Below are 15,271 nucleotides of genomic sequence, written 5' to 3'. Positions count from 1 at the left end.
ATTAGTGAACCAGATGGGTTTTTGCAACAATCGACAATGGTTTCAAGAACCACATCGAAAAGACAAAGGCAAAAGTGAGCGCACGAAACAACATCCTGAATAAGCTCACTAACACAAAATTGGGAGCAAGCCCGAGAACATTACAAATCAGTGCACTTGCTCTTTGCTATTCCACTGCTGAATACGCCTGCCCTGCGTGGGAAAGATCTACTCGTGCTAAGAAGATGGATGCCGTTCTGGTTGCAAGCTGCCGACTTATCACAGGTTGTTTAAAACCAACAAACACCAACAGCCTATATATCCTGGCGGGTATCGCTTCGCCTGATATAAGAAGAACGGTAGCCAGCAAGAAAGAGCGACTCCGTCAAACATCAGGTGAGAGGCACCCTCTACATGGTCATACACCTACACTCAGCCGCCTAAAGTCAAGAAAGAGCTTCATGAACAGTGTTGTTCCATTACAATCAACCCCATCTGAAGCCCGCATTGCCTTGTGGAAAGACCGGCTCACCAGTCTCAAACAACCCCCAGCGATGGAAATTCTACTGGATGAAAGCCTTCCCCCAGGCGCTAATTGCAACCGGGCAACCTGGAAGTGCCTTAACAGATTTAGGACTGGTGTAGGTCATTTAAAGGTGTCACTAAGCAAAAGGGGATATACAACCAACCCGGCAACTTGTGAATGTGGAACTGAGCCACAGACTATGCAACGTCACCTGCAATGCCTATCGCTAGAGGAACCCTGCACTGTTGCAGATCTCATCGAATTCAACAACAGGGTGCAAAAATGTGTCCAGTTCTGGCTGGGCCATGTATAGACTGTCGGTGGACACGATAAGAAGAGATTAGACTATTAATCCCAGATTTTTATCGAATTCAAATTCCACCATCTGCCATGGAGGGAGTTTGAAAATTTTTACCTGGGGGAATGAAGTAGCGGCAATGTTTTTCGAAGTCAGGACAGTATGTGATTTGGAGGGCAGACTAATAGGTGTTGGTGTTTACATGCAGCTGCTACCCATATCTTTCTAGGCAGCAGAAGTTGCATGTTTGGAAGGTGCTGTTGGAGATCCCTCATTGAATTGCTGCAGCTAACCGTTTCAGATTGAGCTCATTGCTGTCATATTGCGCCAGAGGTGGAGGCAATGAATATTTACGGTGTCTTTTTCCCTCTTGTTCTACATCACCTTAATCCTCCTTCAGTCACTTCCTTCAACAAATTCTTTGACTGAAACAGACTGCTTTGTCTGGTTAGTTTTGAGCTTTTTAAATGTCATGAGTTGCACTCATTCAGGCAAATGGACAGAATTCTATCAGATTGTTCGCTCAGCATTCTGACTGAAGATAGTTTCAAACACATGAGCCTTGTCTTTTGCATTTGTGTGCTGGACTTCGACACCATTGGGGATGGTGAATAGGGATGTTTCTGAAGCTGTCTCCTCCTGTTCGTTGTTTAATTGTCTACCACCACTCAGAACTGGACATGGCGGGATTGTAAAGCTTTGATCTGATAGCTGTTTGTAGGATCACTTAGCTGCTTCTGCACTTGTAGGTTCACCAGGTTTGCAGTTCATTTTTAGGTACATCTTTTGCTGGTGCTGCTGGCATGTTTTCCTACACTTTTTGAACCAAATTTTGTCCCTTGACTTGATGGTAATGGTGGGGTGAGGGACGTGGTAGGCCATAAGCTTACAGGTTGTACTAGAATGTAACTCTCCTATTGCTGATGGCCCACAGTGCCTCATTTTTCTTCAGTTTTGAGCTGCTGGATCTCTTCTGAATTTATCATATTTAGCACGGTGGCGGACCACACAAAATTATGTGGGGTTTCCTCAGTATGAAGGACAGAGTCTGTACTCAACAACAATAACTTGCACTTTTAACACAATAAAATGCCCTAAGGCAATGTCCTACCAATACTGTCATGGACTGGTGTATCTACAACTTACTGGATTGCTGAGGACCGGGTTAGGTAATATTTTCCCTTGTGTTACCACCTGCCACAAGCCCAGTCTGTAGGTAAGCCATTTAGGACTCTGCCAGCCCAGTCCGACTGAGCCATTGTCCATTTATTGGTATTTATGTTTATTATAATTTCTCAAAGTGGTTTCGATCCAACTGAGCAGCTTCCTAGGCCATATTATTGGCAGTGAAAAGTCAACCACGTTGCTGTGTATCTGGAGCCACTTTTAGGACTGGGTAAGGATGGCAGGTTTCCTTCTATGAAGAATGTTGGTAAACCAGTTTAGGTTTTTACAACAACTCATGATCACCTGCGCCTAGTTCGTTACTGTGAACGATGGCTAATAAATGTTAAATATGAGTGGATAGGCATAAATTGGAGATCTATTCCTTCAAATTGCTGAGGACTTGTGTGTGGGATAAGTGGTGATATTTATTGTATTTCTGTCTACAGGGTGTACCAAAGAAATTCTACAATGTGTTATTGCTGATGAAGGTTGAATATTTGCCAAAATGTGTTTGTTCCGTTGAATATCAAACATTAATGAGGTGGTTGTTTGCAGTCCATGGTCAGAAAGGTTTTATGATGGTTTACCTTTGAAATTTGTCTTTAATGGGGTGATCATGCATTCTGCAAATCTGCGTTTATACAGAATACTCTTTTTCAATTATCTTGCAGGTCCTGACTGCTCATTGCCCAGTAATCAGCCCTTTTGGGACAGGAAAGAATATGGGGTACCTATGCTTGCTCGGGCTTCCCACAAGGCAGTCGTCAGTGACGACATCATGTGGGTTATTGGAGGCTACGTATTTAATTATTCAGAGTACCAGATGGTTGCAGCGTAAGTAGAGCAAATCACTGCACTGTTTTGAAGCTAACCTTTTGATCACTCTGTCATCGATTTCATGCTGCGTCTTCATGCCTGTATAGTCACTTTTCTCTAAATTTGCTCTCTTCCCAGTCCTGAAAGGTTTTAAAACCTGTGAAAAATCTGCTGTCAACTTTTCATGCTTTTTGTCTGTCTGTGTGCTTATGTTTCAGAACAAGTTTGTAAGCATGATCACTTCCTTTCCATTTAACATTACAGGCTCTTCAAACTTCTGCAGAGGCAAAGTGTCTCAGATGTCATTCTTGAGGCTGCATTAGTTATTAAATAAAAACAGATCTAAATATAAACGTTCCCAAGAGTAATGTTGTATGTTGCAGGTTCAGCAAGTGTAAGTTTAGTTGACTTTGTTTGATCCATTGTTATTTATCCTTTAGTTGGATCTTGCATTCCGAAGTACTTGGAGTATGTTAGGTTAATGTACTGTAGTGTCAACTTAATTCATCCAAGCTCTATCTTAATGATCAAAAGTTAATTGCATCTGTCCAGCAGGTTCTGCCAATGGATGCAAATTCTGTTAACAAGTGCCCCCTGCTGGATCTGCAGTGCCTCTGCACTAACTAATTGTGAGGATTTCTAATAGTGTTTTCAGAAAACAGTCTTGCTTTGTTTCGTATTTCACCAACCGCCTAGAATTATAATGTATGACAGTAAGGTTGGATGAAGGATGGTGCTAGTTTGCATTGCAGAGATGGCAATAATTTACTGTAATTCTGTTTTTGATTTACAATTAATTGTTTGGTTGTACAGAACTTGAGGCTTGCTGAAAAGAAGAGACATTTTCTCGAAGCTTTTCATCAGGACAATTGCAAGAATACAAATGTCAGGGGAAGCAACAATTTTATTCTGTATGACAAGAGTGCTGATTGGTTGGTGTGGATTCTGGTCGAGGACTTTCCATGGAAAATGCACCAGTTAACGATGACTAACATTTAACTGTGAAGGGACAGGAACAGTCATCCTTAACAGGCGTGACTATGTCAACAAAATGCACGATATTCTTAATGACAGGTCCAAATTCAAATCCATTGGACCTGCCGCTCAACATAACAGGACAGCCTTGATTGAAAGTAAGCTTAAAAAAAAACGCTTGCTGGACTTGTGTAAGAGCGATGAGCATGGGTATATATGACAGAGTTCGTCCTCATGACTTGCTGTGTCCGCATATGTATGGGCTGACCAAGACACACAGAAGTGTTGCCCCTTTATGTTCTATCTTAACTATGACCGGTTCTGCATAGTATGATTTGGCCAAATGACTGGGTGAATTGTTACAAGATACATGGTGAAGGATTCCTTCACATCTGTGAAGACCAAACAGGATTTGCATATCGATACCGATGCTGTCTCCATGTGCTTATTTGACATTGCTAGCCTATTAATCAATGTTCCACTTAAGGAAGCCATAGATATTTGCGCTACAGCATTATATCATGGCGGACCTAGACCTGCCACCATTGCGTGAATCAATATTCATTGAGCTTATGAACCCAGTAACTCACACAGTTGAGTTCAGCTTTAAAGACACCATGTATGCCCAAATAGATGGTGTTGCCATGGGATCACTTCTAGGCTCAGCTCTCGCGCACATCTTTGTTCGAACCTCCTACCACTTGCACACTTCTGATATGTGGATGATACCTTTGCTATATTTAAATACAGCATGTAATAATTTCCTTGCGTGTCGTATTGGGCTCCATCCTGTGCTCAAACTCATCTTTAAAATGGAGCAGTCAAATGAACTCCCTTTCCTTGACGTACTAGTTGAGAAATCTGCACGGGGTTCTCTACCACGGTGTGTCAGAAGCCTACCTTCACTGGTCAGTACACGCCTTAGGATTCTTACAGTTCCATGCGCTATAAGAATGGCCTTATCAGCAACCTCTTAAATAGGGCTCAAGCCATTTGTTCACCATGCAAGCTTGATGCTGAAATAGGGCGCATCAAAGACACCCTGCAGGATAATGGCTACCTTGATCAGATATTTCGCGCTGTATATTGTGCAAACTCATGAAAGGGCCAAAGGCCCAGTATACTTGAGATTACCTTGGGAGATTGAGGTATCTCAAAAATTTGAGCAACAGGTGAAGTTAGCTGTTTTACACTGGTACTATGCAGTAGCAACACAAGTGGTGATTGCCACTAACAGGATGCTGCTGGTAAGCCAAAAGGACATTCTGCTTGCCTCACAAATAAATCACGTGGAATTTCAGTGCCAATAGCATGTCCCTTCTGCTGTTTGCAATTGGCAAGGTACAGATTGTACCTTGAACTCAACTGAACTCAAAACATAGTGCCCAACATTAGATGTGATTCCACGATGGGACAACATTTGCTAAATAATCCTCATTGTGCTACAAATTAGGCTGACAACCAATTTGAGATTGTCAGTCGGGCTCACGGTGTGGTGCATTTATGTGTACTGGAACCCAGATATATTAATACACAGGGCCCTGTTTGCAGATAGAAAGAACATGTATACAATTTGCGCCTGTTTCAGCTAAACGAAGTAAGTGATAGCCACTTGCTGGTTCATTCCTCAGAGCAATGCCTTGATCAATCAGAGTCAAGCTGCCTGGTTTTAATTTCAAGCAATGCTTGACAGTTAAATATCAGTCACCATTAACTGGTGCATTCTCGATGGCAATCCCTCTACCAATCAGAGTCCACTTGCCGACCAATCAGCACACTCTTCTCATACAATATAAAGTTGTTGCTTCTCCTGACATCGCCATTCTTGCGATTGTCCGGATGAGTGCAATTCGAGAAGCTTTGACAAAATGTCTTTTTTTTTCAGCAGCAATTTACAATTCATTACTCACCTTCCTTCCTTCTGTCCCAGGTTTGTTTTAATTTGGTTTCAGATTGTGGTGGAAAATTCAACAGGCTTGTTAGTCATATAAGAGTTGGCTGTAAAAAAAAATCTCTGCTTCTTGCCCACAGATATGATCTGCGAGATCTGAAATGGTTTCCATTGAAGAAATCTGCAAACATGGTAGTTGGGAGATATGGGCATTCCGTGGCTTTATACAAGGTAATAAACTTGCATTATTTAAATTAATTTACGAAATGTGGGCTTCGCTGGCTAGGCCAGCGTTTATTGCCCATCCCTAGTTGCCCATGAGAAGGTGGTGGTGAGCTGCCTTCTTGAACTGGTGCAGACCCTGTGTGTATGTACACCCATAGTGGGAGTTCCAGGATTTTGACCCAGTGACAGTGAAGGAACGACGATATATTTCCAAGTCAGGATGGTGAGTGGCTTGGAGGAGAACTTCTAGGTGGTGGTGTTCCCATGTGTCTGCAGCTCTTGTCCTTCTAGATGGTAGTGGTCATGGGTTTGGAAGATGCTGCCTAAGGAGCCTTGTTGAGTTCCTGCAGTGCATCTTGTAGATGGTACACACTGCTACCAATGTTCATTGGTGGTGGAGGGAGTGAATGTTTATGGAATTGGCTGCAATCAATTGGGCTGCTTTGTCCTGGATGATGTCAAGCTTCATGAGTGTTGTTGGAGCTGCACTTATCCAGGCAAGTGGAGCTTGTTCTGTCACGCCGCTGATTTGTGTGTTGTCGTTGGTGGACAGGCTTTAGGGAGTCAGGAGGTGAGTCACTCATACGAAGATGCAAAATAGGAGCAGGAGTAGGCCACTCAGCCCCTCGAGCCTGCTCCGCCATTCAATAAGACCATAGCTGATCTGATTGTAACCTCAACCCCTTATTCCTACCTACTCACCGATAGCCTTTCACCTCCTTGTTAATCAAGAATCTATCTAGCTCTGCCTTAAAAATATTCAAAGACTCTGCTTCCATTGCCTTTTAAGGAAGAGAGTACCAAAGGCACTCAACCCTCAGAGAAAAAAATTCTCCTCATCTCAGTCTTAAATGAGTGACCCCTTTTTTTTAAACAGTGACCCTTAGTTCTAGTTCTCCCAGAAGAGGAAGTATCCTCTCCATATCCACCCTGTCAAGACCACTCACGGTCTTAAAGGTTTCAATTAAGTTGCTTCTTATTCTTCTAAATTCCAGTGGATATAAGCCTAGTCTGTTCATCCTTTCCTCATAAGACAACCTGCCCATTCCTGGTATTAGTCTAGTAAGCCTTCTCTGAACTGCTAATGCCTTTACGTCTTTCTCTAAATAAGGACACCAGCACTGTACACAGTACTCCAGATGTGGTCTCACCAGTGCCCTGTACAACTGAAGCATAACCCCCCCCTGCTTTTGTAATCAATTGCCCTCACAAATGATAACATTCTATCAGCTTTTCTAATTATCTGCTACACCCACATACTAACCTTTTGTGATTCATGCACCCAGATCACTCAGAATCTCAGAGCTCATCAGTCACTCACCATTTAGACAATAAGCTTCTTTTTTATTCTTCCTGCCAAAATGAACGATTTCACATTTGCCCATACTATACTCCATTTGCCAGATCTTTGCCCACTTGCTGTAGGATTCCTAGCTTCTGACCTGCTCTTGTAGCCACAGTATTTATATGGCTAGTCCAGTTCAATTTCTGGTTAATGGTAACCCCCAGGATGTTAAAAGTTGGGGATTCAGTGATGGGAATGCCATTGGCCATCAAAGGGAGATGTTTGGATTCTCTCTTGTTGGAGATGGTCAATGCGTGGCCATTATGTGGCACGAATGTTACAATCCACTTGTCAGCCCAAGCCTGGGTATTGTCCAGGCCTTGCTGCATTTGGTCATGGACTGTTTCAGTATTTAGCAGCATTGGTGCTTCAGAGCAAGGAGGCTTGCAACGTTCACCATATTTTGTTTGTTCTGTTGGCCATGCAGTTTGCATCTGGCAGTACTCCTGATGTTGCCTGTCTGTGGGAAATGCTGGCGCTCCACTTCCCCCCTCTCTGGGGTGTCCCCGTGCTCCCACTCCCCTAGCAGCGGATTACCCAGGTGTCAGTTGCTGGCAAATACATGAACGAAACAGCTGCCGTGCTTCTACAAAGGAAAAACAGTGATCTTGGCTGTACAAATAGTCTTTTAGTAGTACAAAGCTTCAGTATTGCTGAAAAAAGAGATATGTTGAAAGTTTTTATCTTACACTCAATAGGACACTTCACAAGAATATCAACATCAGTGGAAAACAGCAATTTATACTGCATAAGAGAGTGTTGATTGGTTGGCAAGTGGACTCTGATTGGTAGACGTGTTGCCATGTAGAACGCACCAATAGATGGTGACCTAGAGTTAACTGCCAAGCATTGTCTGAAATTTAAAGCAGGATGCTTGACTCTGATTGGTCAAGGCATGGCCTGAGGAATGTGTCAGTGAATGGCTGTTACTTACTTTGTTTAGCTGAAAAAGGCACAATGTGTGTACATGTCCTTTCTGTCTGCAAAGAACAGGGCCCTGTGTATTAATATATGTAGCTTCCAGTACACGCAAATATGCTACACTGCGAGCCCGACTGACGATCCTGTATTGGTTGTAAGTGTAATGCTTAGCATACTTAGGATTATTTGCAAAACTCAAAACAGTGTCTAATATGAGATATGATTCTGCAATTGGACATCATTTTCTAAATAATCCTCAGTGCGCTAAGCATTACACCGACAACCAATTTAAGATTGTCAGCTGGGCTTGTTGTTTGGAACTCGTGTACTGGGAGCTACTTATGTTAATACACAAGGCCCTGTTCTTTGCAGACAGAAAGAATGTGTACACACATTGTGCCTGTTTCAACTAAACAGCCATTCGTTGACTCATTCCTTAGGGCATTGCCTTGACCAAACAGGGTCAAGCTGCCTGCTTTAAATTTTAGACAATGCGTAGCAGTTAACTGTCAATCACCATCAATTGGTGTATTCACCATGGCAATGCCTCGACCATTCAGACTCCACTTGCCGACCAATCAGCACTGTTTTATACAGATAAATTGCTTTTTCCCCCTGATGTTGGTATTCTTGTGAAATGTTCTATTGAGTGCAAGATGAAATGTTTCGACTTGCTTCCTTTTTCAGCAATCTTGACTATATGGAATTAGTCATGACTTGTTAAACTGAAGAGCTTCCTTGGTGAGGGGACATTTGTGGGACTTGCCTGGCTCTCCAGTACTAGTAAAATTATTCGACATGTTATTTTGTAGTTGATTTTTGCTACTTCATGTGCAGGATGCAATCCAAGCCCTGTGTTGATATAATTGTAAAGTGCACAGGGTTTCTGTTATTTTCTGATGCCTGAAGTTCACAATGTCACTTCATTGAAACTGATTTTACTTTATGTATTCAATTCATGTTTAATCTTTCGAATATGTATGCTCCATTTTTATTTTCATCAGTGTAACCAATGCTGACCTTCATTTAGAAACTTTTCTTTAAATTTTTAGGATAAAATTTATATGTATGGCGGTAAAATCGATTCGACAGGGAATGTCACAAACCAGCTCTGGGTGTTTAACATTCAGAATCAATCATGGATGCCACTGATTCCAAAGGCTAAGCAACAATATGCCGTTGTGGGCCACTCTGCACATATTGTGCAATTGAAAGATGGTAGTGTTGTGATGTTGGTCATCTTTGGGCACTGTCCACTTTATGGATACATCAGCAAAATACAGGAATACAATCTTGGTGAGTATTAACAAGATGAGAACACCAACCAAAGCTTTTGTTCCTATTTAAGCAGGTGAAAAAGAGACAGCACCAATTTGCTTCAGACATTTGAAAGTGTAATCTTACACCCACAGTTTTTGTGCAATTATTTTTTAACAGTAAGTATTCTTTCTAATATTGACGGCATCTGCTGGCTGAATAGAATATTGCACGTGCATTGTCTGTTGGGGAAAGAAAATTTGTGAAATAGATGTGAAGAATTCATTAGATTCTATCTACAAGGTGCACTGCAGGAATTCATCAAAGCTCCTTCAACAGCATATTCCTAGCCCATGACCTCTACCCACCTTGAAGGATAAGGGCAGCAAATGCGTGGGAACACCAGCACCTGCAAGTTCCCTTCCAAGCCACAACACGTTCCTGACTTGGTTCCTTTACTGTTGCTGGGTCAAAACCCTGGAACTCCCTCCCTAACAGCACTGTGTGGGGTGGGTATGCCTACACCTCATGAACTGCAGCTGTTTTGAAAAGTCGCACGGCCTCACCTGCTCAAGGGCAAGTTGGGATGGGCAACAGCCCCCATGCCCATGAAAGAATAAAAAAAGCTCATTAGATTCATAATGTACCTGGATTTTACAGGTCAGCAGCTGTTTGGCAACTGCTTGTCTATATTTGTTAGGAGGAATGTGAATGTCGCTGGAATAAAACTGAGGTAACTGAAGATCATCATGGCTGGTTATAGGCCAGGAAAAGGGTGCGTCTCTGTGTCTGGAAACCACAAAGAAGTTTTGAACAATTTTGCAATCAGAATTAGCAGCAGGAGGAGTCGATTATAGAGCTTTGTGTCTCTACAAGGAATAGGGGAACATCATTGTTGCTGCAAGTGTTGGAATGTGGATTATAGCTGCAGTCTAAATGATGCATTTCAAGTGTCACACTGCACTTTCATTGTATCAGATCTATACTCAAGGCTGTTTTTCAGTAAATGCCTTTTGAATCTGCATCTGTGCTTTTGTTTTTTTTATGCTGTTGCTCAGGTTTTGCTGCTGCTTAAAGTTGGCATCAAATTTGCATGGGCTTTAACTGTGAAATTCAAGGGAAAATACAGGAAAAAGCACAGTCCTCTGCTTAGACAAATAGTGCATAACCAGATCCTGATTTGCAGTGACTGAAAAAGATTAAATTCCACTTTTATTGAATGTAACTCTGGAATTTTTACCGGAGTTTAGAGGATTACGTTGCACAACTTTGCCTGGTTCTCTAGGGAAGTTGAAAACCAGTGACATTTCCTGGAATAGCCATGTACAAGCTGCTATTCCTCAGCCACTGCAGCTAGGATTGAATCAAGCCATTTGCTTTATTTTCACATGGGATTTATTACTATGGTTTTTTGATTCTGTTCAGTTTGGTGTTATGTGCAAGTTGTTGGAATCAGATATTAATAGCATAAAAATGTCTTGTTTGTAAAATGATTGATGTTGAGCATGATTTACAATTAATTCAGCAATGTCACTTTCATGCACAAAGTGGCAAACGGGCAGTTGGGACAGCAGACAAACAAAATGAAATTCAGGTGTCAGTTTCAACACTAATGTAAAGCTTTTTCGTAATGGTTTTGCATCATGCTCAGATTGGATCTTTAACTTTTTAGTCACAGATTATGACCGTCACTGGCTAGGTCAACATTTACTGCCCATCCCTATTTGCCCTTGAGAAGGTGGTGATGAGCCACTGCCTTGAACCACTGCTGTCCATGTGATGTAGGTACTCTCTCAGTGCTGTCAGGGAGGGAGTTCAGGATTCTGACCCACTGGCAGTGAAGCAAAGGCAATGTAGTTCCAAATCAGGATGGTGTGTGACTTGGCGAACTTGCAGGTGGTGGTGTTCCCATGCACCTGCTACCTTTGTACTTCTGAGTGCCAGAGATCATGGGTTTGGGAAGTGCTGCTGAAGAAGCCTTGGCATGTTGCTACAGTGCATCATGTAGATGATAGCCGCTGCAGGCCATGATACACAGATGGTGAAGGGAGTGAATCTTTAAGGTGGTGGATGGGGTGTCGGTTAAGTTGGCTACTTTACTGTGGATGATGATATTGGAGCTGCATTCATCTAGTGGCGAGCATTCCATCTCGTTCCTGAATTGTGCTTCTAGGTGATGGACAGGCTTGAGTGAGTCTGGAGGCAAATTGCTTGCTGTAGAATTCACAGCCTATGACCAGCCCTTGTACCCACAATATTTGGCTGGGCTTGTTAACTTTCTGGTCAACGTTAATACCCCTGTCCCCTAAGGATGTTGATGTTGGGAATTTGAGGGTGATAATATATAAAAATTGCTTAATGATATTAATGTACAAAAAATAGAAGATATGCTCCTTTCAATAGCATTATGGCTGTTCTATGCTGTCAGTTGAAAAAATAGTGTTCATTTGTTTTTCTTTTATCCCTGAAATTTCCATTCAAACCCAACACAGTCTGATGAAAAGTTTTTTTCGCTCTAAGAATCCTGACTGCGCATTGTCAAACGAGTACCTCATGAGCATGGTACTGCAGCACAAAACACCTCAAAATTTGGTGAAAATTGCCAGTCTCACTCAACAATGCCGCTATACTGATGCGGGGAACACAGAGGGTGCCTTTAAGGGTCTGGATGAATTTCAGTTATTTGAGCAATGTTGAACAAGCATGACTGTTCTCATACCATACTTTGCCTGACATTGGAGGAGTGGACGCAAGTGATCCCCTTCCCCTACATTAGTATCTGCAGCAAATGCACCTTCTGTCAGATTGCTATCTTTTAGTTTATCTTCAGAAAGGCTGCATCAGAGTGATGGAATGCTAATCTAAATCTCTTGTTCTCAGTGAGCTTGTGTTTTTAATCATGGCACTGGACAGTTGTCAGGTGGAGGCTAGGCACTTGTGTCCCTCACCCCAGCTCCCACTCTGGATGATGAGATTGGAGCCACACTCATCCAGTCAAGTGGAGAGTATTCCATCACACTCCTGAAAAGCCTGTGCCCATATGCAGCAAGACCTGGACAACATGCAGGCTTGGGCTGACAAGTGGCAAGTAACATTTGCACCGCACAAGTGCCAGGCACTGACCATCTCCAACAAGAGAGAATCTAACCATTGGCTCTTGATGTTCAATGACATTATCATCGTTGAATCCCCCACAGTCAACATTCTGAGGGTCACCGTTGACCAGAAACATGAATGGCCCAGCCATATGAATACTGTGGCCACAAGAGAAGGTCAGAGGCTGGGAATTCTGCAGTGTATAACTCACCACCTGGCTCCCCAAAGCCTGTTGACCATCAACCAGGCACAAGTCAGGAGTATGATAGAATACTCTCCCTTTGGCTGGATGAGTGCAGCTCCGTCAACCCTAAGGAAGCTCGACACCATGTAGCTCACTTGACTGGCACCTGATCAACCACCTTCGCCACTGAGTGTGACAGCAGTGTGTAGCATTCACAAGATGCATTGCAGCAACTCACCAAGGCTTCTTTGCCAACAGCTTCCAAACCTGCAACCTCTATCACCTAGAAGAGCACAGGCAGCAGATGCATGGGAACAACACCTGCAAGTCCCCTTGAAGCCGCACATCATCCTGACTTTGAACTATATTGCCGTTCCTTCACTGTCGCTGGGTCAAAACTCTGGAACTCCCCCCGATCAGCACTGTGGGTGTAGCTACACCACATGGACTGCAGCAGTTCAAGAAGGTGGCTCACCACCACCTTCTCAAGGGCAATTAGGGACAGGCAATAAATGCTGGCCTAGCCAGAGACGCCCACGTCTCATGAAAGAATTTTTTAATAATTGTGTTTGTAGATGATGGAAAGCTTTTGTTTTCAAAACAGGAAAACAAGGGGTTGAGCCCAATTGCTTCATTAACTAGTTTCCATGCGGAGCATTTTACTTGTATTGAAATTGGAGTATTTATTTCACTCTGTCATTTACTGGCAAGAGAATCCCACTGAGCGAACAGTTGTGGAGACCAGACATGGATGGAACACATTTTGTCGCATCTGCAAGAGAGATGATTTGTAAATTGTTCCTGTGCTATATCGTCAGTATAACTGAGCAATGGGAATCGAAGAATTTTTTTGTCTAAAGATGTTGTTCCAGGGGATTGGTTAAAACTACAACTATTTCCCATTGCTCTTGTTCTTGATAGAAACATAGAATATAGAAGCAGGAGTAGGTCATTTGGCCCTTTGAGCCTACTCCGCCATTCAATATGATCATGGCTGAACCTCTATCTCAACACCATACTCTTGCTCTCTCCCCATACCCCTTGATGCCGTTAGAGTCTAGAAATCTATCTATTTCCTTCTTAAAATATATTCAGTGACTTGGCCTCCACAGCCCTCTGTGGTAGAGAATTCCACAAGTTCACCACCCTCTGAGTGAAGAAGTTTCTCCTCGTCTCAGCCCTAAATGGCCTACCACGTATCCTGAGATTGTGATCCCTTGTTCTAGAGCCCCCAGCCAGAGGAAACATCATTCCTGCATCCAAATCTTACTGTTAATTGTACAGTAATTTAGTATTTAATTGTATGCAGGTGGGATGGGAGACATTAACTTGGGATTCACTTGTGCTCCTTTTGTATAGGAGCAGATAGAAACTGCAGTTGTTGGCTTTAGAGGTGTATGCTTTAACGTTTATCTCTTTAAGTATAAGTTAATAAAGTGCAAAGATTGGGCTCCAGTTTACCACCTGGAATATTACACACTTCTGGATCTGAGTACTTCACATTCATCTTCACCCAAGAGAATGACGATGAAGGTATCGAGCTCTGGGAGAGAGACTGCGAGGTTCTTGAGCAAATTGATATAGGGAGTGACAAGGTATTGGAGGTGTTGGCAGGCTTAAAAGTGGACAAATCTCCAGGTCCGGATGATTTGTGTCCCACACTGCTGAGGGAGGCAAGTGAGGAGATCACAGGGGCTCTGACCCAAATTTTTAATTCCTCTCTGGCCACAGGGGAGGTGCCAGAGGACTGGAGAACAGCTAACGTGGCTCTGCTATTTAAGAAGGGTTGTAGAGATAATCCAGGGAACTACAGGCCAGTGAGTCTCATATCAGTGGTAGGAAAACTATTGGAGAAAATTCTGAAGGAGAGTATCTATCTCCACTTGGAGAGGCAAGGTTTGATCAGGGGTAGTCAGCATGGCTTTGTCAGAGGGAGGTCATGCCTGACAAATCTGATTGAAATATTTGAGGAGGTGACCAGGTGTGTAGATGAGGGTAGTGCAGTAGATGTAGTTTATATGGATTTCAGTAAAGCCTTTGACATGGTTCCACATGGGAGACTTATAAAGAAGGCAAATGCACATGGGATACAGGGTAATTTGATAAGGTGGATTCCAAATTGGCTTAGTTGTAGGAGACAGTGGTGATGACAGAAGGATGCTTTAGTGACTGGAAGCCAGTGTCCAATGCTGGGTCCCCTATTATTTGTTAAATATATAAATGACATAGATGACAATGTGGGGGGGTAGGATTCGTAAGTTTGCGGATGACACAAAGATTGGCCGGGTAGTTAACAGTGAGGCTGAGTGCCTTGGGCTACAGGAAGATATAGACGGGATGGTCAAATGGGCAGATAAGTGGCAGATGGAATTTAACCCTGAAAAGTGTGAGGTGATACACTTTGGAAGGAGTAATTTGACAAAGAAGTAATCAGTGAATGGCATGATACTAGGAAGTTCTGAGGAACAAAGGGACCTTGGCATGTGTGTCCATAGATCTCTGAAGGCGGAGGGGCATGTTAGTGGGGTGGTGAAAAAGGCATATGGGGACACTTGCCTTTATCAATTGAGGCATAGATTGCAAAAGTAGTG

At 42.9% G+C, this 15,271-nt stretch overlaps 1 protein-coding gene across 2 annotated transcripts in view; it reads left to right on the top strand.

Moving 5' to 3' along the window:
- The window catches only part of atrn (attractin), a 366,964-nt gene that overhangs the window by 127,211 nt on the left and 224,482 nt on the right, over window positions 1-15,271 (top strand). For both annotated transcript variants that reach the window (XM_041191464.1, XM_041191473.1), the window contains exons 6-8: window positions 2,642-2,804; window positions 5,793-5,883; window positions 9,196-9,439. In XM_041191464.1, coding sequence (XP_041047398.1) covers window positions 2,642-2,804; window positions 5,793-5,883; window positions 9,196-9,439 — 498 coding nt within the window. The remainder of the gene's footprint in view (window positions 1-2,641; window positions 2,805-5,792; window positions 5,884-9,195; window positions 9,440-15,271) is intronic.

The sequence above is a fragment of the Carcharodon carcharias genome, chromosome 1 (genome assembly GCF_017639515.1).
Source record: "Carcharodon carcharias isolate sCarCar2 chromosome 1, sCarCar2.pri, whole genome shotgun sequence".
Taxonomy (NCBI): Eukaryota; Metazoa; Chordata; class Chondrichthyes; order Lamniformes; family Lamnidae; genus Carcharodon; species Carcharodon carcharias.
This window is presented reverse-complemented; position numbering and strand designations above follow the sequence as displayed.